The sequence below is a fragment of the Oxyura jamaicensis genome, chromosome 1 (assembly GCF_011077185.1).
Source record: "Oxyura jamaicensis isolate SHBP4307 breed ruddy duck chromosome 1, BPBGC_Ojam_1.0, whole genome shotgun sequence".
Taxonomy (NCBI): Eukaryota; Metazoa; Chordata; class Aves; order Anseriformes; family Anatidae; genus Oxyura; species Oxyura jamaicensis.
Window position 1 is genome coordinate 73,217,672 of NC_048893.1, and position 26,461 is coordinate 73,244,132.

General features: G+C 37.7%; 1 protein-coding gene across 5 annotated transcripts; it reads left to right on the forward strand.

Annotated features, from left to right (window-relative positions):
• Window positions 1-5,294: 5,294 nt before the first annotated feature.
• TTLL1 (tubulin tyrosine ligase like 1) lies at window positions 5,295-24,574 on the forward strand. Of its 5 annotated transcripts, none has more exons than XM_035310692.1 (10): window positions 5,295-5,353; window positions 7,253-7,385; window positions 9,113-9,321; window positions 10,686-10,866; window positions 11,900-12,034; window positions 12,193-12,301; window positions 15,603-15,746; window positions 17,461-17,547; window positions 18,704-18,867; window positions 20,361-24,574. In XM_035310692.1, exons 2-10 carry the CDS (start codon window positions 7,273-7,275, stop codon window positions 20,488-20,490), a joined length of 1,272 nt encoding a protein of 423 aa, XP_035166583.1. In that variant the 5' UTR covers window positions 5,295-5,353; window positions 7,253-7,272; the 3' UTR covers window positions 20,491-24,574. The 5 variants fall into 5 exon arrangements, with proteins under 5 accessions (XP_035166583.1, XP_035166616.1, XP_035166593.1 ...); XM_035310702.1 differs by lacking the exon at window positions 5,295-5,353 and adding an exon at window positions 5,370-5,612; XM_035310712.1 differs by lacking the exon at window positions 5,295-5,353 and adding an exon at window positions 7,710-7,816 and having other exon boundaries at window positions 20,361-24,202.
• The last annotated feature ends 1,887 nt before the right edge of the window (window positions 24,575-26,461 follow it).

The following is a 26,461-nucleotide window of genomic DNA, read 5'->3' on the forward strand; positions in this document are numbered from 1 at the left end:
ATACTTCTGCAAATATAAGAAATACACACTGTACTTTTACATTTTATTTCATCTACATTCTCATACTTGTTATCAGAACATGCCTTCACTGGGAGTTTAACACAGGCTCTCTCACCTCAAAACAGGTTAAGAAATTGTTTGATTATATTTAGAAACTAAAGAAAATGTATTCCTTAAGCGAATTTTGTAACTTCAGGAGTGAAAGAAAAAGATATAATAGACTTTAAATGGAGGAAGCCTTTTGAAATATAAAGCTTGTGCAGGTATTTTTCTATTTCAGTCTCTGCTGAGACTGTTAAAGGGGTCATGACTGAAATTCTGAGTCAAGACTTCAAGAATGTCTCTCAAATCTTTCATTGCCTTTGGTCAGATTTTTATGCATCAACAGAATTTGCATATTGTCATTTAAAGCACTCTGAGAGCACCAGTCCCTACTGGGACATTTATTATGCAACCGCAGAAAGCAACAAAAGGTTTCTGCCTTAGAAATTAGATAATGCAGTTATGTCCACAGTAAAAGCTATGATTTGATAAACCTACAAAGTGTCATTTTCCTTACATTATCTACTGAGTCCTTCAGTGCTCACTGGTGTACTTCAACAGCTTCTAAATACTGAAGGAAATGAGGAAGTTCTGCTTTTATTAAATAATAAATTATTTAAAAAAAAAAAAAAGTCTTATGGGAAAAACTGAGGACATTTAAGAGAAAGATATTAATAATAAACTGAAATGAATCATTTCTTAAAAAAAAAAAAAAACTGCCACACTCAATTTTAGTTTCATAGTAGCAGCCAACATCTCAGGGATGTCTTCTTCATTCTACTTGTTCACAAAGAGTTAAGTTTTAGAGCAGAAGCTTTCTGACTTAATCTAACATTTACATATCCTTTTCAAAACATCTTCTGCCCTTGCACTTCTCAGTCTCAGAAAAAAGTCAAGACTGTTTTATAACAAAAATATTTTGTTTAAAATTGCTACTTGATTTACATGGCCAACTTGTAAAAGGTAAATGTGAAAATGTAGATAGTTCTGTCATATATGAATGGGCTATTAAGCTATGGAAAATATTTCTTTGCTCACATTTAAAAACTTTAATACTTTGTAGTTTTTTATTTTTGAAAACTACAAAATAAGTGATGCATATAGAAAAGTTGTTACTGGTAGTCAAAAATTTTCACACATCGCTCATACTAACAGCATTACACAATAAAATTAGAATATTTCAAATTTAACATTTGTTCAAATTGAAAAAAAAAAGAAGTACTTGAAAGGCCTTGTTCTGCCATCCATGCGAACAGTGGAGTATCTGCAGCAAGCCTGGTGGCATCCTCAGCAAGCAGATTGAAGAATTCATGCCTTGATATTAAATTCAGATTTACAGGATGCTCATCACCAAGGCCATAATCTGTAAAAATACTTAGGCAGATGTTTAGCTTCAGTTTCTCAAATAATATTGTTAATTTAAACATTATAATTCATATTCTTAAAAAACCTTGCAGCATTGGGGTAGTGTGGGCTGCTGTTTTCCCTCACCTGATTCCCTTTAGCACTGCGCAGCACGGCAGGCAGTTTCACGCATTGCCACCTCACAGCTGCATCCTGTCTTGTGCAACAGGGCATGCTACTGGACTCGTGGTAAGAAAGCATTGCATCTTCTGTGACTTTTGGCGGTCTTCTCCTACAGGTGTCTCTGAGATCTCACTTAACTGCTGTCAGATCAGAAAGATGTGCAAGTACAAGGTAACTGAAAGTCTAAGAATTAAAATTTAAGTCACTGTTTATGCTGCCTTTTTTGTTGTTGTCCCACACAGCAGTATAAAGAATTAAAATACCACGTCGTTCTCAGTCTTACTTAAGTTTCCCATACTGGTGAAGCGCTGGCAGTAACAAAGTTGCTCTGACTTAAAATCCCATTCCACCTACAATATTCTGGTGGTGTTTCCACACGTTACAGTTACCAGGCGTTTTATTAATCCCACGAAACGCACAAACCCGAGGGCGAAGTGGTCATCCTCCTGCCCGGGGGTCGCTGCAGCAGATCCCCCGCCTTCGGGACCGGCCCTACCCGGGGACAGGGCATTTGGCACCCACCGGCGCTGGCTCAGGCTCGCTGTCTGCCTTCGCTCCGTGCTCCTGGGTTCTTGCTGCCCGCGGTCCTCCTGCCCGGGGCCGGGGCCGGGGCAGCTCCCGAGCGCTTACCTCGAGCCGTCCGTTCCGAGCTTGTTGCGCGGGCTCGCTTCCTGCGCCGCTAGGAGCGAAACGACGCGCACCCGGCCCGCGTCTCCACCGGGGAGGCAGGCGCCGGGAACCGGGCCAGCCGCTACCGCAGTATCGCCTCACGGGGCGGCCTCCCCGGCCGGCCTCTCACCTCCCTCCCCGTTGTCCCCCCCGCCGCCGCCGCTCACCTCGGCTCGGCTGCCTCCGGCACTAAGAGGCCGCCGCGGCCACACGCAGGCGTCGGGGGAGTGGGGCCCGGCCCCGGCCGACGGCCTGCCCCCATTGTCCACACGCCGCCCCGCCCCGGCCCGCCGCCGGTACGGGGCGCTGGGGGCTCCGTCGTGCTGCGAAGGGCTATGGGGGGCTGTTCGCGCTGGCGGAGGCGTCCGAGTGGCGCGGTCCGGTGCCCAAGGGCCCCTTCGTGAATTGGGAAATGTGGCGGGGCTGGCTGTTGGACGGGGGACAGCAGCGGGCTGTCCCCCGAGGGGCACCGCTAGGCAGAGGCAGCCGGGGTACGCGGCACTCCCGCCCGCTCCGCGGCGAGCCCAGCCAGGGGCTAACGGGTTGGAGGGATGCCTGCTGAAGCCTGACCTCTTGCCCAAAAGGTTTAGTGAAGTCACGGAACTTTGGGTGTTTTCCTTCTGTGCTGTTGATAACAGCACGGTGAGCGATTCAGTCGGGATCAGCCGTCACTAGAGAGCAGGGTTTGCTTCAGAGAGCTTTAAAGAACCAGAAACCTCCTATTGCTCCATGCTTTATTGTCATGTCAAACAGGAGACTTTATCGGGTAATGTCCGACAGTGGACTTTGCTCTCTAGTTATACTATGATTTCATCTCTCTGTTGGTGAAGGTAAACAACATGAGAAGCAGAGCAGTGGCACAGATGCCACACTCTGCCTGAAGTGTGGGTGTCTGCAGACTTTCACGGTTCAGCGTTCAAATGTAGAGAAGTGTTTGTGTGTGTGTGTGTATACATACATAATATTTATGCAGACCACTTTTTCTTGCACTATGTACTATAATCCTTCTTGTGAGTTGGATGTTCTTCCATCATCTTCCAAGCTCCACACATCAGGGTTACTCATCTGTGAAATGAACATGACAGTCCTTATCTTCAAACTCATGCTGAGGACTGTGTTGCGAGGACTGTGTCTACACTTATGCATGCAATATGCTGGATGAGAATTGCCTCGAAAGTACAATATAATAAAAGGGAAATTAACCTTGGTAATATCACTTCTTGCCAAGACTTTGTCCCATTCAGTACTTTTGACATTTCAATTCTTTATTGACTTTCATTTTTTAATTTCAGTTTTGTATTCATTTTCAAATCAATAATGTTTCCCTTCCCATACCCAGCCTTAATTTTGAACATAAAGGTAATCTTGCATGAGTTGACTCATGCTTGAAATAAAATACGCAAATGACATTGTAGGAGTGACCTCCACCACAAAGATAGCACACTGATGCTGTGCAGCATTTCCTGATACAATAATAGTAAGCATTATTAAGCTGTTTTCAAATTCTCACCAACTTCCCTTGTTGGAACAAGAATGTTATAAAATGGAGATGCATTAATATTAAAAACTAGAGCATCTATTATTAGTTCTCAGCTGTGATGTAATGCTGTTGATGTAATTTTCAGAGACAGCAAAACTTTATTCCATGAAACTGTGACTTTGATTAAGGACTGCTGAGTTAAGCTAAAAGACTCTCCCATAAAATGAAATGAAACAAAACAAAACAACTGTTTCTGTCCTTAATGAATTATTTAATGAATTTAAAAAGCAGTACTTTTTCAGCTTTTCCCTGAGGCATAATGGATGCTGGGACAAAAAAGGATTGATAGTAAAGCAAAAGGTCCAGGTTTACTTTCTTACTAGTAGTTGTCCCAGCAGATACACCTTTTGGGTTAAAAGGCAGTTGTCGAGACTGTTCCATGCTTTGGCCCATTATCAGAGGTGTTGTGATGTCAGGAAATTTCCACTGTGTATGACTGAAGGAAGATATGCGGTGTTTTGTAGCTGTCTTTGTAGTTAAACTAGGGAATACCTAATAGTTTCTTCCTGCTGTTATTAGGTTTAACTGATTTTTGTAGTTGCAACCTTGCAACTGGGTCTATCACCATAGGATGATGTGGTAAATCATAAAATATATTTATTATACTCAGAGTATATGGGAAACTAGGGCTCTCAGGGAATATAGATTTGTATCAGTTGTTTATGTCAACACATTGCAAACTGCTTACTTCAGCTACTGCCTGATGGATCTATTTTTTAATAAATAATGTCTTGTAGAATGAATAATTTATTTCACCTTTATTTTTCACTCAGAGACCCTTAGATCTTTAGAGTACATTATGAAATACCCTATTGTTCTGTATTGATCATACCAACCTCAGTAACTCTAATGTATGTCAAGTGTCGTAACATCATCTCTCATCCTGGAAGGAGTTGTGTATGCATAAATCAGGCTTCTACACACAGGCTCTAATGCTGTAAATTTTTAGGTATTATTTCTCTCTCAGTTTTTACTGTGAAGTACAGTTTTTGGTCATTTCAGGGAAACATTCATGCACTCCTTCAGAACAGCAGCAACAGAAAAAAAAAAAATCACATAGCTGTATGGTGATCAACATATGATACGTTAAATCACAGAGACTTGAGCTTTGGCACCGGTGAAAGCTTTTTGGGCATTCCGGGAATTCCTAGGCACGTTTTGTCAGGCAACGACTCTGCAAATCGCCACCTATTTGTTAATCAGATGTCTATCAGGGACCTTTTTCCTGTACAGAAGACGAGGCAGATACAACCCCAAAGACTTTATGGTGGCTCCCAAAACCACGGGTGAATGGGATGAAGGCTGAGAGGGCTTCGGGACTCCGCGATGGGGCGAAGCGAGGGAAGCCCCCCTCCTCCTCCTCAAGACGCTGCGCCACGCCGACAAAATGGCGACTACTCTTTTAGGCTCGCGGAGCGGGGCCTCGGCGCGTCTCCCTAGCAACTGCGCCCTCCACTCCGTGCTGCCACGCCCCCCCCCGGAAGTCCTAGCCGCCGTGCGTCCTGGGAACGGTGCCGGAAGGGGCGGGGTGGCGGCTGCGGCTGGCGGGGCCTGAGCGGTTGCTATCTGCTGCAGGTGAGAGCGGGGCAGTGCTGTGCGCCCCACCTCCTGCCCCAGTCCGCCCTATCCCGCACGGTTGGGGGGCTGCCGCCACTGGAGGAGGCTCCCGGCTTCCTTCCTGCCGGCGCTATCCTATCGCGATATATCGTGCTCCCGCGGCCCTTCCCGTGACCTTCCTGTGAGGCGGGCGCCTAGCCAAGGATCTCCTTTAGCACCCGCTCCTGGAGGGTAGATCTCATGGGGTGGCTTAGAGACGTGGCATGTAGGTTTTAAGGCTCGTTCACGTTTTTACTGTGTCATTAATTAAGGCTTTTGTAGCGTTTAACGCACTTCCTTTTGAAAGGAGGATTCTATCCCGTGCTGATTAATTCCTGAGCTTTTAAAACCACAAGATGGTGTGTGGTACTAGTGAGTCACTGACTATGATTCAGATGTACTTTAGCTCAAGTAAATGAGTCCTTTTGCTTCATTTATTTTTGTTTTGGTAGTGTCTAGAAGGCTCAGCGAAAGGACATTGCCTTCTAGAACTATGTGTTGTATAAGCACACGAAGAAGCCCCCAAGTCTGCATGTGCTCTTTTCCATCTGTTTATTTAGGCTTGATTTCAACTTGTTTTACCAATGTAAATGAAAAATAAGTGGGCCTAAAACACTTCAAAACCAAAGCCTAATAGTAAACATCTGCCTTGTGGAATTTGTCAATTCGAATAAACTAGGAAGGAAAAAGTGGGAATGCTGCATTGTGGGCTATCGTTTTTGGGAGGAGGGAGACTGAAGGGGTGTTGAAGGGCAGGAAGGTGGGAAACCACAAGCACAAGCTGAAACAAGGGAGGTTCAGGCTGGATCTGGAAAAATCTTTTCCCCACGAGGACAGTTGAGTGGTGAGACAGGATGCGCAGAGCAGCTGTGCTGCTTTTGTCTTTGGAGATTTTCCAAATGTGCTTGGATAAAGCTGGGAGCAGCCTGGTCAGACCTCATGCCTAACCCCGTTTGGAGCAGAAGGCTGCACTAGGGACCTCTTGAGGCCACTTCCAACCACAATGATCATGAGATCCTAATCATGAGATCCTAAGGGAGGAGAAAGGCCGATGTGGACAAGTGAGAGAAATCTAGTATAGAAGGTGACACCTAGGTGTCATGAGTTGAAATGCAACCTGTGAGGACTGTTTTAATAACCTTAGGTCTGGGAAAGTCTGCTTTCAAGGGTTTATTGATACCAGCTTATTGCCCCCCAGCAGCTAGAGCAGAAGGCAAAATCACAGCTACATGAAATACGGAGAAGACAATAAAAAGTTGGTAATGTTACTTTGGTTCTTCTCCTTACAGTACAGCATACTGTTCCTTGAGAGTGTAAGGGTTTTTTTTGGAGACTTCTATTTAGTTTGCAGTTGGTGAGTGAAGTGATCCATGTGAATTCTCCGGCCTCAAAACAAAATTAAAAATGTAATTGCATATAAGTCTTGGTTAGAAGGAATAAACAGTCTGTGCTCTATGCTTTTATTTTTTTTATTTTTTATTTTTTTTCCCCGTAAACAGCACCCAGTAAACATATGATAGTGATTTCTGTCGTTAGCGTGTTTAAAGAGAGATGTGAGCTATGCACCCATTCATAAAAGGTGAATTGGCTGGGGAGCATGGAAAATCCTTGTAACCAGAGTTGTTCTGGTCTGTAGTTGTCCAGTTAACAAATGTGGGCTCTCAGTCTGAACTAGGATGTTCTTTTCCTTTTTAACATTTTAACAAAATCTTTTTAACATTGATTTACTTCTCCCATCTTTCTGAAGTTAAAGTGCTCTCTAGGTGCCATTTCTCTTTCCCTTTGACTGTCCTGTTTTTTTTTGTTTGTTTGTTTTGTTTTGTTTTTTCTCTCTTTATGTTATCCATTTCACATCTTTACACTGTTCTTTGCTAACAGGTTGATCCTGCTGTAGGATAATGGCAGGAAAAGTAAAGTGGGTAACTGACATAGAAAAATCTGTATTAATAAACAACTTTGAAAAAAGAGGCTGGATTCAGGTAGCAGAAAATGAAGACTGGAATTTTTATTGGTAAGTACACTAAAATAGCAATTTCTAAATTTGTGAAATATTTTAGTATCTTCTGTTAATACCATTAGTAATACAACAAAATGCATATTTAAAAATAAAAGATGCACACTAACTTACTGAAGTGTTGTTCCTAAGAGCATAACATTGTTTCATTGCTCCTGTGATTTCTTATGCTATTGCTGAGCTTTTGTTGAGATTTGTATTAGTAGATTTCTCTTCTCCCCTAGCTGTGTAGGCCTGCTGAAGTCATTAGGTTTCCTTGAGGCGGGAGGTCCTATCCACATGGATCCTTTCCCATGCTAATGACCTTGTATGTCTTTCCAGTTTCCCAAAGGTTTTGTCAGGTTTTGGAAGGTCACTAACCTACCAAGATTACAATTGCTTCTGAGGATACCATTTGTAAAAACACCAGGGCAAAGGCTTTAGCCAGTGTTTTTTTGTTTTGTTTTGAAATGTGGTATCTGATTTTATTCAAATTTCTTGTATATAGTAAGCAGATTTTTTTCCTCTCCTGTTGGAGGGGTTTTCTGGCCCAACTGGAATTTTTGAATGTATCTTTACGTATTTTTTTTCTGACAACCTGATGTAAGCAAAATGATCAAAGAGTACATGGTTCCACTATATGATACAATATTCTTTTATCAGTGTAGCAGATGTTTGCCCTGTTACCAGAGTGCAAGCTCTTGTAATAAAGGCCTTGAGAACTGCACTTGACTTCTCCTCATAGTAAGAAGTTATATGCAAACTAAGTTTTCAGCATTTCAGTGCTGAAAGGTGAATATGAAATTAAATCAAGGTAATGGAGTTTGTCTAATACAAGACTGCAGTGCTGTGCTAGGATGCAGTAATTTATTAAATGGTAGAAACAGTACCTCTTCAGGTAAGCCAAGCCATTTATATTGTCCCTTTCAAATATGACTTTTTTTAATGAGTAGGAGTGTAGTAATCTGCTTGTGCTTTTGGAATGCAGCTGGAGTGAGGAGTAGGGGAACAGGATACTCATGCACACTGTTGTATTACTTGTTTTGTTTTGTTTTCTTCCTGAAATGATAACATAGCAGATTAATGGCATTCAGGAAATAATCTTAGATTTCCAGTGTGACACCTTTAGTACAAAAAATAAAATTTGTGGCTCTGCTCTTCTGTGAAAAATGAAGTAGATAACTGATTTGATGACTTGGTCACTGTAGCTCTCTGCTCTGGCATTTATGGATGTTTTTAGCAAGACCTGTGATTCACTGTTCATGTACGTGAAGTGCTTTGGAATTCAGATAGCAAGGTAGTCAGTATGAGGTTATTTTTTTTTTTTTTAATATGAAATCTGAGCTTCCAGAGAGCAAACCAATAGATTTAGAAAGATGCCTCTGTAGTACTTGGGTGCATATTCGTCATTTCTAGGCCCTGCTTGGATTTGACCTGTCTGTCATCAACAAGCCAGAGTCCACTAGGGCCAAGCTGTCATCTTACTTGCCTCACCATCTGCCCAAATTTGAGTAGCAGAGGGACTGAGACAACCTCTGGCAGGATTTCATTTGGTCTTGCTAACAGGGGTTCAGAGTATGTAGTATTGTCACTGCAGCAAAGTATGTAACTATATAGAGCAAAGTGTGAAAGAGGGAGAAAACAGTGAGAGGGAGAAGATGAAGTGAAAGTAACACTATTATAACTTTGTCCTCCTGGGTTGTGTTTCTTGAGAAAAGTAATTTGGTATCTGTCTTTGCCTTCAGGATGAGCGTACAAACAATCAGAAATGTTTTCAGTGTGGAAACTGGTTACCGCCTTTCTGATGACCAAATTGTCAATCATTTCCCCAACCACTATGAGCTGACCAGAAAGGATTTGATGGTAAAAAATATCAAGCGATATAGGAGAGAACTTGAGAAAGAAGGAAGTCCTCTTGCAGAAAAAGATGAAAATGGAAAATATATTTATTTGGGTATGTGGTTCTTACCAGCTTTAATCTTGTTTTCTGTGTGGTCAATGACCTGTTGGCATTGTAACTTGAAACAGTAACAGAACAGCATATTAATGTACAAATTATTCTAATTTACACATTGCTAGTTTTGTGCAATGAATTCAGTAAGAAAAACTGCTGCTTGCAAGAAGTATATGCAACCAAAGCTGCTTGTTTTTACCAGGTTGCTTTTGGAGACCTAAAATTGATGCGTTTGCATCATTGTATAAAAGTAATCTAGTTGCAGCCCAGCTCAATTTTCTGAATTTCTGAAGTGTTCCATCGCTAAAATGACTATCTGCAGATGCCCTGTCACTAACAGTAAGTTAAATAGAATTAAGTGTACTCTATCCTAAAATTACTCTGTTCTGCAAGCATAACAGCCTTCTTTCCCTGTCTTTTCCTCCTTTTCCCTCCCCACAAACCTGCCATTAGAGCATAAGGAAACACAAGAATAGGGAAAGTGATTAAAAACAGTGGTAGCAAACATTTAATATGAAATTCTGTATTTCTAAAGCTTTTCACAAACCTTGTTTTGAAGGATAAGGGCTAATATTTCACAAATTGACAGGAAAAGAGGTCATGCAACTTATTCAAGAACTTTGCTGAAATTAGACACAAGGCAGGACTAAAAGATTGAACATTTCTATTTCTGTCATGCTGGGTGTTTCCTCCACTGTGTTCTTACTAATACATAGCACTGTTCAGGGAAGAGAACAAATCCAGTTACTATGTGTGGAAGTTGTATTTAGGCTTGGTTTGTTAAGTAGTAAGGTTCTTAATGACGACTGAACTTATCAGTGCAGCATTAGCTGAAGCAACTGAGAATAATCTGACAGCGAAAAGCAAGAAATATTTTTCTTTAGATTTCAGCAAGCATGGTAATACTGGGTATGGGGAGCAAAGAATGTCTAATGAAAGTTACACAGAAACAAAAAATACCACATCCAAAGAGGAAACATCAACATTCGGATTTTTGCATATACAGAGATTGGAAGAATGATAAAAGCTAGCATATGAAATAAAAAAATTTTGCTAATAAAATTTAAGTTGGAATTGTGTCTAATACTCTAATTGCACATCATTTGAACAGAAGAAAAATAATTCATATGAATTAAAGTCTGCTAATCTGAATTTAGCAGCAAGCAATATTTAGCAATTCTTTAAGTAAAAACTATGAACTAAATGAGATTAAAAAGCAACATGATTTTTATTGAAGGTAGATCATGCCAGCCTGGAAAAATTAAGAACCAATAAATTATTTTTTTTTGCCCTATATTCATGAATAGTCTTTTTAGATACAGCGTTCTTATTTGTGAACCTTTTTTTTTTTTCTCTTAACTCAGATTTTGTTCCTGTTACTTTTATGCTTCCTGCCGATTATAATCTCTTTGTTGAAGAATTCAGAAAAAATCCCTCCAGCACTTGGATTATGAAACCATGTGGTAAAGCTCAAGGAAAAGGAATATTTCTAATCAATAAACTCTCTCAAATTAAAAAATGGTCTCGAGATAGCAAAACATCTTCGTAAGTGCTTGAAAACTAAACCCTTCGTTGTACTTTGTATAATCAGGTGAACCACATGAACATGCTAGTTGTCCAATGCACAGGGAAAAGTATTTCATTACTATTGCTTTGTCATTATATATAGTTTTGCATTTCATCTCAGTTATCTGGCTTCCTCCTTCAAACAAGTCTTAGTAAGATTTATTTTGGTGTGAGGAGGTATAAAAAACTGAATAACTATTCTCATAAAAAATGCTTTTAGTTTTGGATGAATAACATGGAAAAACAAACTGTTCTGCTCTGTAGTGTTAAATAACAGGAAGTGAGGAAAAAAATATTTCCCTGAGCAGTTTGTATTTAATATGTATCAATTCACTTCTTAAACTAGTACAAAGGAGGAATGTGCTTTTAAGAAATAAAGACGTGATCTATTTGGAGCACAAAGTAATACGCCTTACATTGGTGACCTGCTTCCAAATGGATCTAACAGCTTAGCAATCTGTTTTCCTCTGACTAATAAAAGTTTTGATCGCACAACTAATGCTATTTTTTTGGTTATAAATTGACTGGCTAAACCTCCCTTGAGTATTTTTTTCTATTTACCTTGGAATCTGAAGAATGTCAGTTTGAAAACTAGCTTTGCAATTGCAAGCTATGCATAAATTCTAGGAATACAAGGCTTTGACTAACAAAGGTAATGTAATATGTACTCTTTTCTGAACTCTGACTAGCTGTAAATGCTCTCAAAGGAAAAGGCTGGGTTGTAGAACTGCATTCTGAGTGGCTCAGTTCACTACTCTATTAACTCAAAAACTGAATTTAAATGGAAATCTCAGTCATGTGTTTTGTGTTAACTTTTTTTTTTTTTTTCCTTTGGTACGTAATGATGGATGCCAAGCATGTTTTATTAACCAGTATAACTTAAAACATTGCGTTGCCAATAAGATACAAGATTTCAGTCAATTCAAAATTACAGGCTGCTTCTAAAGAAAAAGATCTATCATGTTATAACATTACAGTTGTCACATTCTGGAACCTTACTGATGTCTTACAGGTTTGTATCTCAGTCTTCCAAAGAAGCTTACGTGATTTCTCTATATATCAACAATCCATTACTAATTGGAGGAAAGAAATTTGACCTTCGTCTGTATGTTTTAGTATCTACATATCGCCCTCTGAGATGTTACATGTAAGATTGTATGTGTTTGTGTTTTAATGTTTAATGTAGTCAAAATAACGTTGCCCTTGTTGCACAAAGAAGTTTAACATGTACATGGTGTCCTGCGATTATCTTTTCCTTACTTCCTACTGGGGTTTAACACACTTTAATGACTTTTTGCATTTAAGGTATAAACTTGGATTTTGCCGGTTTTGCACAGTAAAATATACACCAAGTACAAGTGAATTGGATAACATGTTTGTGCATCTTACAAATGTTGCCATTCAGAAACATGGGGTAAGTGTACTGAGTTCTTAGGTGCTTTTTAATAGGAAGACTGATTTTCTTGAATTGTCCCAAAAGTTTGGAATAAAAAGGCTTTTTGTCACTTTTGCATCAGCTTGCAATTAAATTACTTACTTGATCTTTAAATAAATAAAATTTAAAAGACTGTAGATAAAATATACGCAAGATAATTAGTTGCAAGCTCTGTAATAGACTGTGATATCTTCAGTGTTGACTTGCAGTAGTTGAAAGCAATTTCTTTCCAAATCTCCTGTCATTTAAATGCTAATATGCTCACTTAGCAATTCAGTCTATGAGCAGTGGAATTAATGAAGCCTGGTTCCTGTGGATTTGTCTTTTATAATGACACTTGGCTGTCTCCTTCCTGATCTCTCCTTCTCTCTTTCTCACCCATCCAGTTAATTCAGCTTTCCTATTTTCAGAACTTATTTACCACAGTGCCTTCCACCCTCTTCCTATGTGTCGTCATTGTCGTGTCCTGTCGTGTCCCGTCCCCCCCGCCCAGCTCCCTTTGGTGAAAAAGGGAACATGCAGTTGTGAGTTTAGTGATAAATGTTTGCTGCCTGGCCAGCTGGTGGCTTCCTCTTGAATGCACAATGATGGAGTTCTGCAAGAAGAACAGTTCTGTCCTATAATTTGTCATAAAATATGTGGAAGCCTGATAGCTTTGACAGCATTTTCCACTGTCAAAACAGGCTGAAATTCATCAGTGAAAGGAAAAGCTAGTGGGTTAGGGGTGACACAGACGGGTGGATGTGTAGTATCACTGCCCAAACCTTGTTCCTTCAGGGAATTCACTTGATAATGGCTGTCCCTTCTGCATTTTTAGCAGATGTCTGTGATTTATAAAACATGCCTCTGTACCAGAGATTAAGACTCCATTGTTTTACTTCCTAAATTTGTGGGGTTTATTTTTTAAGAGCATTGAAAATACATACATATATGTATATGCACACTCATGCACAAGAAAAATGTGCCTTGTCTCTTACTGCTTTGTATGTTATAACAGAACTGTTAGCAGTTATAGCTATAACCTACATATAGCTATAACTTATAACTGTTATAGCAGCATAACAGAACTCTTTTTTTCCGGATAATCCTGTAACAAAGGTGTAAAATGTAAATATCAGCTATGGTGGTAATTATTAGCTAGAGTAAGTGTCAAAATGTAACACTTCTAGTACTGCAGATATTTTCGTGCTCAGATGCTGATTTGTGAAGTGCTTCAGAGATTTTACGATCTTACAGGCCACACCGAGTAGCGGAAAAAGCAGTTCCCATACAATATAAGAGCATAAATCATGGTGCTGTTGCCAGTAACAGAGAAGAAATGAGGCATGGGATATGCTGCCTATCCCATTATCATGCACCCTTTCATCTTCTACACCAACTAAAGTATTTCTCCCAAGAACTTCAGTATTTCTCCCAAATAAAAGTAGAAGTGAAAATAAGTAGTGAGGTCGTCTTGAAAGAAGAAAGGACAAGAGAAATGGGTATAGAAGTATCAGCATAAAAATGTGGAGTCATTTCTGGAGCATTTGAAAGATTTTTTTTTTTTTTTTTTTAATAAATGTTGAACTATTAATACCTGTTGAGTCTTCCAGAAAGAGGTGAGAAAAGTTTAGCCACTGTCTGTCCCATCTTTCCTTCTGTTTTAAACATGCCTGCATCTTCAGAGGCAACTAAGCTCTACAATTTTAGAAGAACCACCTAATTTGAACTGTCAAGTGATTTACCAAAATTATGATGAGGTCTGGAAAAGCTCTTAGTTTCTAGCTTTTCATCTCTACTCTAGACCCTACGTGAACCCTGGAGTTCTACTTTATTTGTATCCTGCAAGCTCACGGGAAAACATTGCTAAATTGGAGGGTAATTAAGTATACACATTGTAATATTTGTGCCAGAAAATATAATTCTAAATCATTATTCACTGCATGTGTAATGCAAAAAAAAAACACAGTAATTCTTCTATTTAATTTTCTGTTAGAGATCGTCCATGTAGCCTGCAATATTCTGCTTTGTTCTGATATTTTTAATTTCTTTTAATCTTTAATTTCTTTTTCTTTGTTCTGATATTTTTAGTTGTGACTGTGCAAAGCTCTATACAGTTGCAATCTATTTTCTGATCCAAACCATTCAATTATTCTACTTTGATTTGAGTACTTATTCTGAAATGCAAAGTGGCTTGAAACTTTGATCTCTGTCCCCTTTCTGGAATCTGTGGTCTTAAGACGTTTTTTCCATGCAAGTCCTGAGAACTATGTTTCAGATCTTTATTTGTATAGTCTTTCAAATTTACTATGGGGGATGCTGTAGAGGAGAGAAGGGGGAAAAAAAAAGAAAAACAAACAAAAAACTAAGAATAGATAGAGGGATAGAGGTTTGTCTGACCTTGTTTTACAAGATGAAAGGTTTCATTCCTGTGAGAACTTTTTTCTGCTCTAGGCATTCAGCGTTTTATTATTTAGCAGGCATACAATCATTCTTATAAACACTCGGAGGAAAATCTTTTAAAAGGGATAAAGTCCTTGTCCTGAGAGCTATTTGAGAACCGAATATGTCTTTCGATCAGTTAGAACACCATCAGTTTGCTTTGGTCATTCCGTTTAGCGAGAATATCTTGCAGGACATTGATGGCCTCTGAAAAGACAAAAATATAGCAACCTCTTTTTTTTTCCTTGTTCTGTTTCACCAGCACTTAATGTGTTTTCAATAGCAAAGTACTGAATTACCTGAAAAATTGTTTGAGAGTAATTCAGGTGTTATTTAACCGTCTTCATTAATGCATCTGTTGTCAGTAGCACCATTAAGAATATACCATGCTTGTCTTTTGGGGAAAGAGACAAGTCATATTTTAAATGAGTAAACCCAGATAAGTGCTACATTTTAGAACTGCTAACTTTAGTGAAATTTAGCTATTATTAACTGTTTCTCCAGAGGAGGAAAAAGGTTTAGTCCTCTTTTGTCACACTTCAAAATTTAGATTTCCCAGTCGAAACTTAGATTTTGCTATTAAACTGTTGAAGTACTTTTTTTCTTTTAAGTCCAGCTTTATTATTTGATTCGTGAAGTGTGATATAAACATATAGCCATAATAAAAATGGTTGTTTATGTAGAGGGCAGTTTAAAGATGAAGTCTGCATAAAGCTGTAAAATAGAGTAAAAGCAATTTGATGAGTTTGTTTTTAAAACAACATTTATATGCAAGTATAAGTGGGCTTTTTGTGTGGATGAAGCAGAACTACTGAACAACTTCAAAATCTTAGACTAAATTAACTGTGCAACTCTTCAGGATGATTACAATCATATCCATGGAGGCAAGTGGACAGTGAGTAACTTACGCCTGTATCTAGAAAGCACCCGTGGAAAGGAAGTGACGAACAAATTATTTGATGAAATTCACTGGATAATTGTGCAGTCCCTGAAAGCCGTTGCGGTAAGTACTGTTCTGGGAATGCTGCTAGTGTAGACTTTTCATAACCATGCAAGTGAGCTTGCCACCAAAAAAATCCCTGAAATCTGTCTCCTGCTATTTGAGTGACAGTGTTGATGCTGATTCCTGCAGTTCTGTGATCTGTTGATTTGTTTGAGCTGGGTGAACTTGAATCTTGGGTGGGAAGGCGAGCTGTGTGTGTATATTGAAGAGCTGAATGAATCTCTCTCCTTCAGGTCTCTCTGAACTATTTAATATGACTTGATACTGCCCTTGTGAATAGTATTAAGCTCTGTCAAGGCTCATGATGTCATTTCATCAATAACAAATGTGTCAAAGAAAAAATAGCTGTGGAGGACAATTTATCAATCAAAGTGTAAGGATATTAGTTTAGCAGACTTATGTAATTTATTTTCAGCTCTTCTATATACTAGTCACATAGTTATCATGAACTGTTATACTCCTACTTTTTTTGATGTAAATATAACAGTCCTCTGCTTGAGTGACCTTCCAGTGTTTGGGTAATATTCCACAATTACATTAGAGAGCACGTACAGCTCCATGGGTCCGCTGGGGTAACTGAAGAGCTTATTGCTGACAAGAAGGGCTGTCCTGTTCTCAAGTGCACGGTCTCGTCAGCATTTTTAGGCTGGTCCTGGCACCATTGTGAGTTGAATCATCTCACTTGTCCAACTGAAAAATTACTATCTTATTGATGGGTTGGTATTCTGCCAGTGTTATAAGCTGAAGGACCTCAGTGAAGGTTCAGATGAATGCCAGAATCAGCACAAGAAAGAGGGACAAGGTCATGAAGCTAGAATCGGTTGGAGGTGGGGAAGTGTGGCTCACCTCTGCGTCTGCTATCCAATCATATTTGAAGATAGATGTGAGAAGAAAATATATTTAATCTAAATGTTTGCAGAACCTTAGGAGAAGAAAAGTGTTTAGAATGTAGAGGATGAAATGTTTTGGTCAGTTTCAGTACTTCTTTTTGTCTGAGAATGACAAATGTAATAAGAGGTGCTCTTTCCTCTTACCCCTCTGAAGAAATGAAAAGCTTTTGTTATTAATGTAGGGGAGGAAATCATGTCTCTAACCTGTTACAAAGGTTTCTTTAAAAGATCCGATGAGATTTGTATAAAAGTCTTGACGTGCATACTGAAAATCCTTTGCAGATGCTGGAAAATTGAGCAGAGGATGTGTATCTATGTACAACATGATCCTTTGTCTCTCTTAGCTTTCAAGATTGTAGATGGCTTGAGCTAATAATAGTTTTAAAAAATATTTGGTAATGGTTTGACCTCAACTTTCTGCAGTAAAAGAAATGTCTTTGAATAAGTCTTCCATCTCTGAAGTTTAAAGAATTTATGTTTATGTGAAGCTGTGTTATGTAAACTTGAAAACTTCCCAATTTCTCCAGATGCATTCAGGTTTTAGATATTCTTACTACTTTTGAAAAATGGGAGAACACTTATTTGAAAGCTGGAAGCATGACTAATGTAACTTAGTCCTTGGCATTAAAGCAATCATTAATATTGAAATATGTACTTTGGAGTTGTGTGTGGGGAGAATCCTAAACTTATTAGTAAGCTTAAGTTAGAGTTATGTTAGCTTATGTTGTACAAGATTTGTAATTCAGTCATGTCACTTATAGCAAATTAAGTGTGTAATCAGGTTACTTACAAATTCATTGTTCTTAATACATTTTTTTTTCCAGCCTGTAATGAATAATGATAAACACTGCTTTGAATGCTATGGATATGACATTATCATTGATGACAAGCTTAAACCATGGCTAATTGAGGTAAGGTTACACAAAATATAGAAATAACTTCTTACTGATTTTATTTTCTAGAGTAAAAGACTACAGAGAAATGTACTTGTTTTTCTCTTTTTAAGCTTCGTCTTTCTGTTCTTCAGGTAAGTGGATTAGGCAAACTGTCAGAAAGTAAAATAGACCATGTGATGACCAAGCTCGTGTGTGCTTTTTTTTTTTTTTGTGTGTGTGTGTGTGCTTGTGGCTTTCTGTTTTGTCTTCTAAATCCAGAGCATCCACACAATTAGACTTCAGAGGCAGTCTGAATATTAGCAGCCCTATTAGTTAATGTGTAAGTAGCTAGAAAATTGACATTGGCCCGATGCAGCATAACATTGAGCTTACAAAGTATTGAGCGCTGTCATGTCATTAATGTTGCAGGTTAGGAGGAAAGAAAGGGGAGGCATATACAGGATAATTGGGATATTTGGAAAGCTTATTTTTCACATAAATTTCTCTTTAGTGTATTAACTTTGGATCTGTGTGTTCAACAAAAATTTTATCTAGCCCTCTTCCTTCTCAATCCTACTGAAAGTGAAAGAGCAAAGCTGTTTATTGTTCTGATAATGCTTCTTCGTAGTAAATGTGGAACACAAGAGAGATGTTAAAATTAACCCCACTTTTAGCCTTAGGTAAAATATATATATATATATATATATATATATATATATATATATATATTCAATTTAGTGCCCTAAATAGAGAGGGAGCATATGTGTTTCTCCAGCTCACAATTTAACAGGGGAGAACTTGGATTAAGTACATAAATAAAAGCTGTTTAACTAGAATAAGCCTACAAATTCCTGTATGCAGCAACTGTTGGAGTGAACCAGGCACTGAAATTTATGGTCTTGGTATGCATGGAAGCTTAGAAAACTAAACAAAAGTCTGTCTTGTCTGAACCCTGGTGAACGTAGTCTCAAGACAAATCTTCAAGGCCTTCTGGTGCTGCAGGCATAGTGTAGTTTTTTTTTTTAAGTTTTTAAAAAAAAGCCCAATGGGGGATTCCATTCAACATCTGAGGAACTGAAAGATGTGCTTAGAGAAGCTGATTCTTAATTTCTCAAATAGTATGTACAGTCATCACACGTGCTGTTTAGAGAACTGTACTACTCAAAAAATTGATGCTGCCTTTTTTTTGTAGGTTAATGCTTCCCCTTCTCTTACTTCCAGTACTGCTAATGATCGCATCTTGAAGTATAATCTTATTAATGACACACTTAACATTGCTGTGCCAAATGGGGAAATTCCAGACTGTAAATGGAATAAATCTCCACCAAAAGAGGTTCTTGGCAATTATGAAGTCTTGTAAGTTTTATCAATGTTCTATATAAATGCAAATGTTTTTCAGCTGCTCCACTTTTTTTAATGTGCAATGTAGACCACAGAGATAAACTTCATTCATTCATATGGGAAAAATGGACACAAAGATAGAACTTCATTTTTTAGGGCTGAATTAGCAGCTTTGGAGCTGGGAGTACAACCTTTTTCTACAGAGGGAACGTTAATTGTCTAATAAACTGCTAGGTGTAGTGAGCTTCCAGCAGCTGAATTTGAGGGATATAATCACAGAGAGCATTTATCTTCTAAATGTGTAGAGTTTAATTTTCTTGAGTGTAACATATAGGTTATAGTTACATAGATAAAATTTGTATCAAATAGCTATTACCTCTCAGTTCATAGAAATGATGCCACTTAATTCTTGTCATTCATGGATGTAATAATAATAATGCATTGCCAGGTATTTTTAAAATTCCCCCATTCTATATTACAAAGGGAGAAATTAAGGAGATATGGACATCTTTATGTTGGAGTGTCTGAAGGATTTATCTAGGATGCAGAGGAACACTTAAATACCATGTTGATGACAATTTCTCATTTTTATTGAAAGAATGTTCAGATAGGTTCTCAAGCCTATTTATATTACAGTTGTTTAAGATGTCAGGAATGTGGTCTGTTCATAGTTGATCCAATAGTTCATAGCAGTCTTACACTCTTTCAATGTTAGTAAAATCAGTTATATATATGTGTCAGCTGAATTATGATTTAAATTTCAATTAATGTTTTATATGTGGTAGCTACAAATACCTATACAACAATGTAACTAAAAATATATTATGACTGTTCTACAAAATATTATAGTATTATCTTTTGATAATTATACATCCATAGCCAATTCCTGCTTATAATTTCCATAGCAAGTGAGAGGTAAGTGTATACTGAGGTTATCTGAGACTATAATGGGGTTAGATATTTAAAGAACTACTTGTCACTGTGGTTAAGTATTACAAAATACATGTCATCAAATGCATTTAATTTAAACACAATTTGTTCAGCTCATTTTTTCCCTACTTGCTCACTGATGCAACATTGGAGTTTTCTGAAATTGCAGTTAGCAACCCTCTGAAGCAATAACTTAACACTTTATTAAACGGCCAGCAGTCAGATGTTGTTGCTCAGCCACAGGTCTACGAACAGCAATATTGAGGAGAAATACAGAAGAACATTTCACGCTTGTGAAATTTCACAAACTGAAGAGTTTAACTAAAGCTGCCAAACAATTTGTTGCTTACAAAAAGTAGCTGAAGATGTTTTGGTTGATCTGTGTTGTAAAAACATGTGGTGGTAAATTTCCTTGAGTAATAGCTGTATCTCAAACTATGTGCACGTAAACATGTGCGTAGAACAGCTTGTTTTAAATGCGAGTGCTAAATATTAAGCAAAACAGAATATGGAAGACTTGTTGTTGTTTGTGTAGTGAATAGTGGGACAAGGTACTGAACAGACTGTCTTATTTTTAGATATGATGAAGAGATGGCGCAAAGTGATGGTCCTGATCGTGACTTGCGAATTCGTTCTGGGCAATCCACTGGAACAAAAGGAGGTCGTGCAAGAGATTTGGGAAAGCCTGTATTGACCACCTGGAAATAATTATTAAAAAACCCAACCACACTGTTGGTAGGACAACATCATGAACAAAAATGCAGTTCATGAACCAATTTCTTTATTTTGCTATGTTGTATGTGGGAAGTATTAAAGGAGGACAATACAGCTTTTGAAAAAGAAATGAAATGTATTCTAAAACCAGGAACTGTACTATACATGCACTGACTTGCCAATTATAATAATTGTGCACATGCATATATATATATAATGTATGCATATATATAAAAAACTAATTTCATGTAAGGATATTTGTGCATGTGCTTATATTAGTTCTCTGAAAGCAACAAATTCTGAACTTTTAGAAGCATATATATTCAGACTGAAGAAAATAATACACTCTCAGCAATGATTACAAGGTGTCTTTATAAAGATGACAACTCAAAATACGTGTTCTGAAAGAAGATACTTGTTGCTCTGAATATAATTTATTTTCAATAGTAGCCTATCTCTATAATAAATGAGATATGGATTCTGTGAAAGGCTGGTAGTGGTGAGGATAAGTATTGCCAGAATGATGGTTGATGGCTTCTTGCTAGTAAAGAAAAAAAAAAGTAATGAGAGAAAATAGTGGTGCATGGAGTCAATGATTTATAAACAGTCTTAAGAACTTGAAAAAGTCAGTCTTTATATGCTGAGGGTTTTTTGATTTTTTTTTTTTGTTTTTCCTTAAAACATTTTGAGCTGATACCTCTTTAAAGGTAAAAGTTTCATGTACAAAGGAAATATTTAATATGGTACATCGATGTATTATTTGACTAGCTGTTCACTTTTATTGCACGATAATGTGTCTTTGGAAAATCAGACAGAACAATTACATACTGTAATAAATCTCACTGCTTGAGACTGGCTATACATCTTTATTTGCACCAGCGTCTCTTCATGTATTCATGGACATAAGTAGAATATCTGTATATTTTTTTATATTTTGTATGCACTATAACAAAAATATTGTTGAATATAAGCTATTTCTAGTAGCTCTTGTATCAAAATTTGTGATAATTAGCTACCAAAATGTATAGACCAAAAGTTAAAAATAGGTATTTCAGCATTCTAACATTGTAGCTCATAAATAAACTAGTTGAGTTTGTCAGTGGCTCTTGCTTTCCACTTGCATTTCCACCAGCTGTTTGGCTGTTATTTATACATGTATGGATGTGCAGCTCGGATCATCTCCTCCCCCCTCCCACCCTCCTTTTTTTTTTTTTTTTTTATAGTGGAGGATTATGGAGAGAAAGACAAAGGAGTCTTAAAGTTGAAAGTATCCATGCAACTATATTACAGTCTAATGTGGATACCGCTAGTGCAGTGATACTCAATTGGAGCAGGCTAAGTGCTTTTTGCCTTTCTGTGTGGCAGGCCATTTAAGTACATGCAAATTCAACTTAACCTCTCCCGTAAGTGTATTGTTAATAACTTATCCTGTGGACACAAGCATGGATTCAATAATGCAGTGCTCTTTAAAGAGCAAGAAATCAGAGACTGCAGTTAGTTATAGTGACTCTCTTTTCCTGATCTCACTCCACTTTCTTTTTAAAAACAATGGACTAGTGATCATATATATCAGACTGCTTTCTCCTTGTTTGCTTTTCCAATAAGCTTTTTGCAGAGGTTGAAGTTTGAAGGCTTAGCTATGTTATCTCTTGTAATGCGTACCAAAAATAGCTATACAAAGAGTTTTATGGAACGAAAGTGAAATGATATGAAATCCTAGGTGATTCAGATTGCCTTTCTCCTTATCAGTAACAAGCAAAAAATACCTGTAAGCAAGCAGGAAGTCTTCCTTTTCTATAAAAAACTAGAGGCCTCATAGATAAGTGAAATGTTCTTGTGAAAATCAAAACTGGGAACCCCCGTTGAAAAATACAATGCTTCTTTGCCTGAATTTAAGGGCAGTGGCCTGTGGTAGCTGAAAAAGTTTGCTTTTTGCATGTAACGACTTGTCTGCAGGCTCTGAAACGGGGCGGGGCGCGCGAGAAGGAAACAAAAGCAGTCCTAGCTAATAGTTCTGGGGGAGGAGGGCAGTACATGAACATCATTCTGTGAGATGTTTGTTTTTTCCTTTCAAGGCCATGTACAGGTGAAAAGCTGGTGAGGAGGAAGAAAGACTGGAAAGGAAAACGTATTGCATGTCCAGGGATAAAATTTTAAACTTTTCACTCCAGTGTTCCTTAGCTAAATCTGCTGTTGTAGTAGGACACAAATAATGGTACAAAGTGGTCTGTAAACTGATAACAGCCTGGGGCATGCTCCACTATCAGTTGGAGCTGAGGTGATTAGTGAGATGTTTAAACCATTCGGGGCATGTGTTTATACTGTAGGAGTTGAGGGTAATTAAAGGTGTGATGTTAACGTGTGTGACACAATGTTCAACTTTGTGTGGATGCTCTCATTCAGAGGTAAGGTGGCTCTTTTTGCTGGAGCATAATTCTCCAAAAGATTAAAGGCTGTTTTACCTCTGATCGAGAGAGCTTAAATGGGCTTAAATCTGAGTGACTGCTAGTAGACAAGCTCATGGATCTGAGTAACTAGCCTTGGCCCTAGGCCAATCTTCCTCTAAGTGCATCTGACTGTAAGAGAAAGAAACTGTTTGGGACTTCATGGGAGCAAAATAAATTAGAAATAGAAGTCCTCAAAAATTCTGACTTTGGCTAATATAATAACTTGCCAGGAAGAGCTAAAATAAATGTGCTTCTCAGTCTTGCTCTTTATATGCTCAAGTGATCGCTGGCATAACAACAGTATTATACAAAGAAATAGATGAGCTCTAAACAGCTACGGGAATTGTAATGACATCAGTGTAGAAGAAGCTTATTGCTAGAGTTGAATAATGGGGCTTGCTTCCTGGGCACTAACCTTTCTCGCTATTACTTTGACATGAAAGGCATTAATAAGATTCCCACAGAATACCTTCTTTATATGGCTTTAGGAACTTAATTAGAATAGAAGAAACAGTATTATCCCTACAACTACTGTGTTACTGTTGGCTTTACAATAGAACTTCTGCCTAAAACGTCCCCATCCCCTGATTCACTTCCTGCTCTAAACTTAGTAAAACAATAGACGTTTCGCAGAAGAGATATACTGCTGCACTTCAGCAGGAGAACATGTCAGGCAGAGCGCATTTATCTGTTGAAAAGGAAGGAGCTTTATTCTGTTGTTATAAACTGAGGCTGTTTCCAAAGTAGTTACTGTTCAGTTTACATATGTGGAACTATAACCAGAAGGTAACTCACATTTTGTGTCTGCTTTGTTAAAATAACTCACTCAGTCCTTCAGTTCGGTAGAAAGAACTCCATCGCATCTGGTGTGTGTGTGTTGCAACATAATATAACACCGCTGTCCTTAGCTAGCTCTTCTAACCTGAAGGGTTCCTTAACGACAATAAACAAAAACCTTTATTCCTGGATTCTTTGCAGAAAATAAATGTGTATAGCTAGGGAAAGCTGACTAGTCATAATTTTGCTAAAACATTTGATTATTTAGAGGAAATAGGAACATAAATTGTATCTTGGAAAGACTAATTGTTTTTATGGAGGAGTAGGAAGTTGTTTTGCACCTACTTAAAAGCATACCATTCACATCTGAGATAGACAATCGTTGTGTAATAGAGAAGTAATGGCACTACAAAACACCGATTAGTAACATTAATTTGAAAAATAAGGAGATAAAGACTATTTCAAATGAATGTGTATTCTGGAAAAAAAAATCTTTGAAAGCTGGCCAATTAAATAGTAAAATCAACTGATGTGAGAGGAATTAAACGTTCTGAATTTCCATGTCATTGAATAGTATATGTAATCACTAATGGTAGTAATCGAAATATTGTTCAGGGTTTACAACTAAATATGTAACACTTAGGATTTTTTATCTAGAGATAAGTATTTTGAAGAGAATGATAAAATGTTACTGCAAGAGCCAAGAAATAGCACCAAATTTGCACTGAGTGAAGCCAAGATAAAATGTTGGTACTTAAAAGGACACATGAAATTTCTGAGGACAGCAAAGGATACAAGAAGCATGTTTAAAAATAGATTGTGTTAAAAATAAAAATAACTGTGGGATATTTGCCTAAAATGAAGGAGGATTTTTTTTTTTCCAGAAACTTCTTGTCTTGTCCCTTACAGTCAAAATTAAATGCCCATCAATAGGCCTATATAAACTGTTAGCCTTTCTTCTAAGAAAAAAGATTGAGATAATCTTACCCAGGATGTCACATTTTGAGTAGAACTGAAAACACCCAGAGAAAAACTGAATTTTAATATTTACAAAAAAAAAAAAAATCAAAATGCTAAAATCAGGATGAACAATGCCATTTTAAAGTGTGATTCATGATAGCTCTAAGTTATTTATGGCATCATACTAGTGTCATCATGCTGGCAGGTTGCATGACTGGTGGTAGATATAATTAGCCACTAATCTCTTAATTCAGTACAAGAAAAATATAATGCTTGAATATTCATAAAGATAATTTCAATTTTATAAATTGAAAAAATAGTAGCTTACCAACCACTGAGGTATATTTCTCCAAGCAGTTTTTTCAGTGCATGTATGTTTGTACATGGTGCATGTGACCTCAAGCCTGTATATCTACATGGATTAAACTGTATTACCATAAGTAATGAAGTCAAATTAAGCAGCAGCATGTGCAGACAAATTCTGCTTTCACATAGGTAATTTACAGGAAGATCAATAGCATTGATGCAAAATGTAGACTAGGACAACTTTAATAATGTTATTTTGTAATTGTTTCAAATTATACACTTGGAAAGGGAGTAAAAATTTTTTCAATTAAAAATGTATTTTAAAATTCTGCTTGTTGTTACTGTCTTACTTGCTTCCAAAAGTGTCTAAGCCATTTTTCTTTTAAAGAAGTAAGAAGTATAGGGAACTTTATATCTTTTATAACTTTTATGTCTTGTACTCAGAAGAGAATATTCAGCTGCTTGGAAGTAATGTTCCCTAAAGTGGTGCCTATTAAATTAAAATTTGACATAGATTGTCTTGTGGTGAATATTATTCAAACAAATTCATATTTCTCAAGTTGTGCTAAAGTTTCAATCCAGTTGTTAGTACAAAAATGTTGTGTAAATTATTCGCTTCTGTTCATCCACCATTCCCTACGAAGGCAGAGCCAGTGCACATCTCATGTGAAGAGGACTCCCAAAACAACTCTTATTGCCTTTGAGCTGTTACATGAGGCTATGTTTGCTATATCTTGCTATATCTATATATATGCTAATGTATAAATAAAACATCTAAGCAGTACAGGGGCCTAGGTACATCCATGCATGCAATCAGTTGATTTTAAGAATAAGAAACTGTTTTCCTCATATTTGAAAAAGCTTTTATAGCCAGACTCAGTGTCTGAATATACATCTCTTGGACCATTTAGTCATTGGCCCCACATTGGCCTAAAATAAGAGCATGAGCCCCGATTTTCACAGGTGGCAGCATATATGTGATTGGGACAGGATTTGCACAGCAAAATCATTTTGGGGTACAAGGTGGTATAGATGGTATTCAACTCTTTGTGGACCACTTTTTTTTTTTTTTTTTTTTTTTTTTGTCTATCACGAGTTCCAGGTTGAACTTCTGTCCTCTGACAAAGTGGAATTGTCTTTTATACTTAGTTTGGCCAGAAAAAGAACTGACTTATGCTGAATTCCTGTTCTCTGAAGTCTTTGAACAAGTTTGTGCATTATTTGACCACACGAATAGATGAATGACTGTTTTGATGTTGAGGTTGAAGCAAGTCTGTGTTCTGGCAGGGAGGCATTCCAGCTTTGACAGTGCTTTAGGCAAAACAGGAGCTTGAGTCATGTCCATACAGAAAGAGGGGTATTTATGATTGTATATATCACTTGTATGCTTCTACAAAGAGAGCTGGTTTATTCAAAACTTGATATATTTAATGGGAGAGACTGTGTGAAAAAGCATGCATCTCTGGCCAGAAATG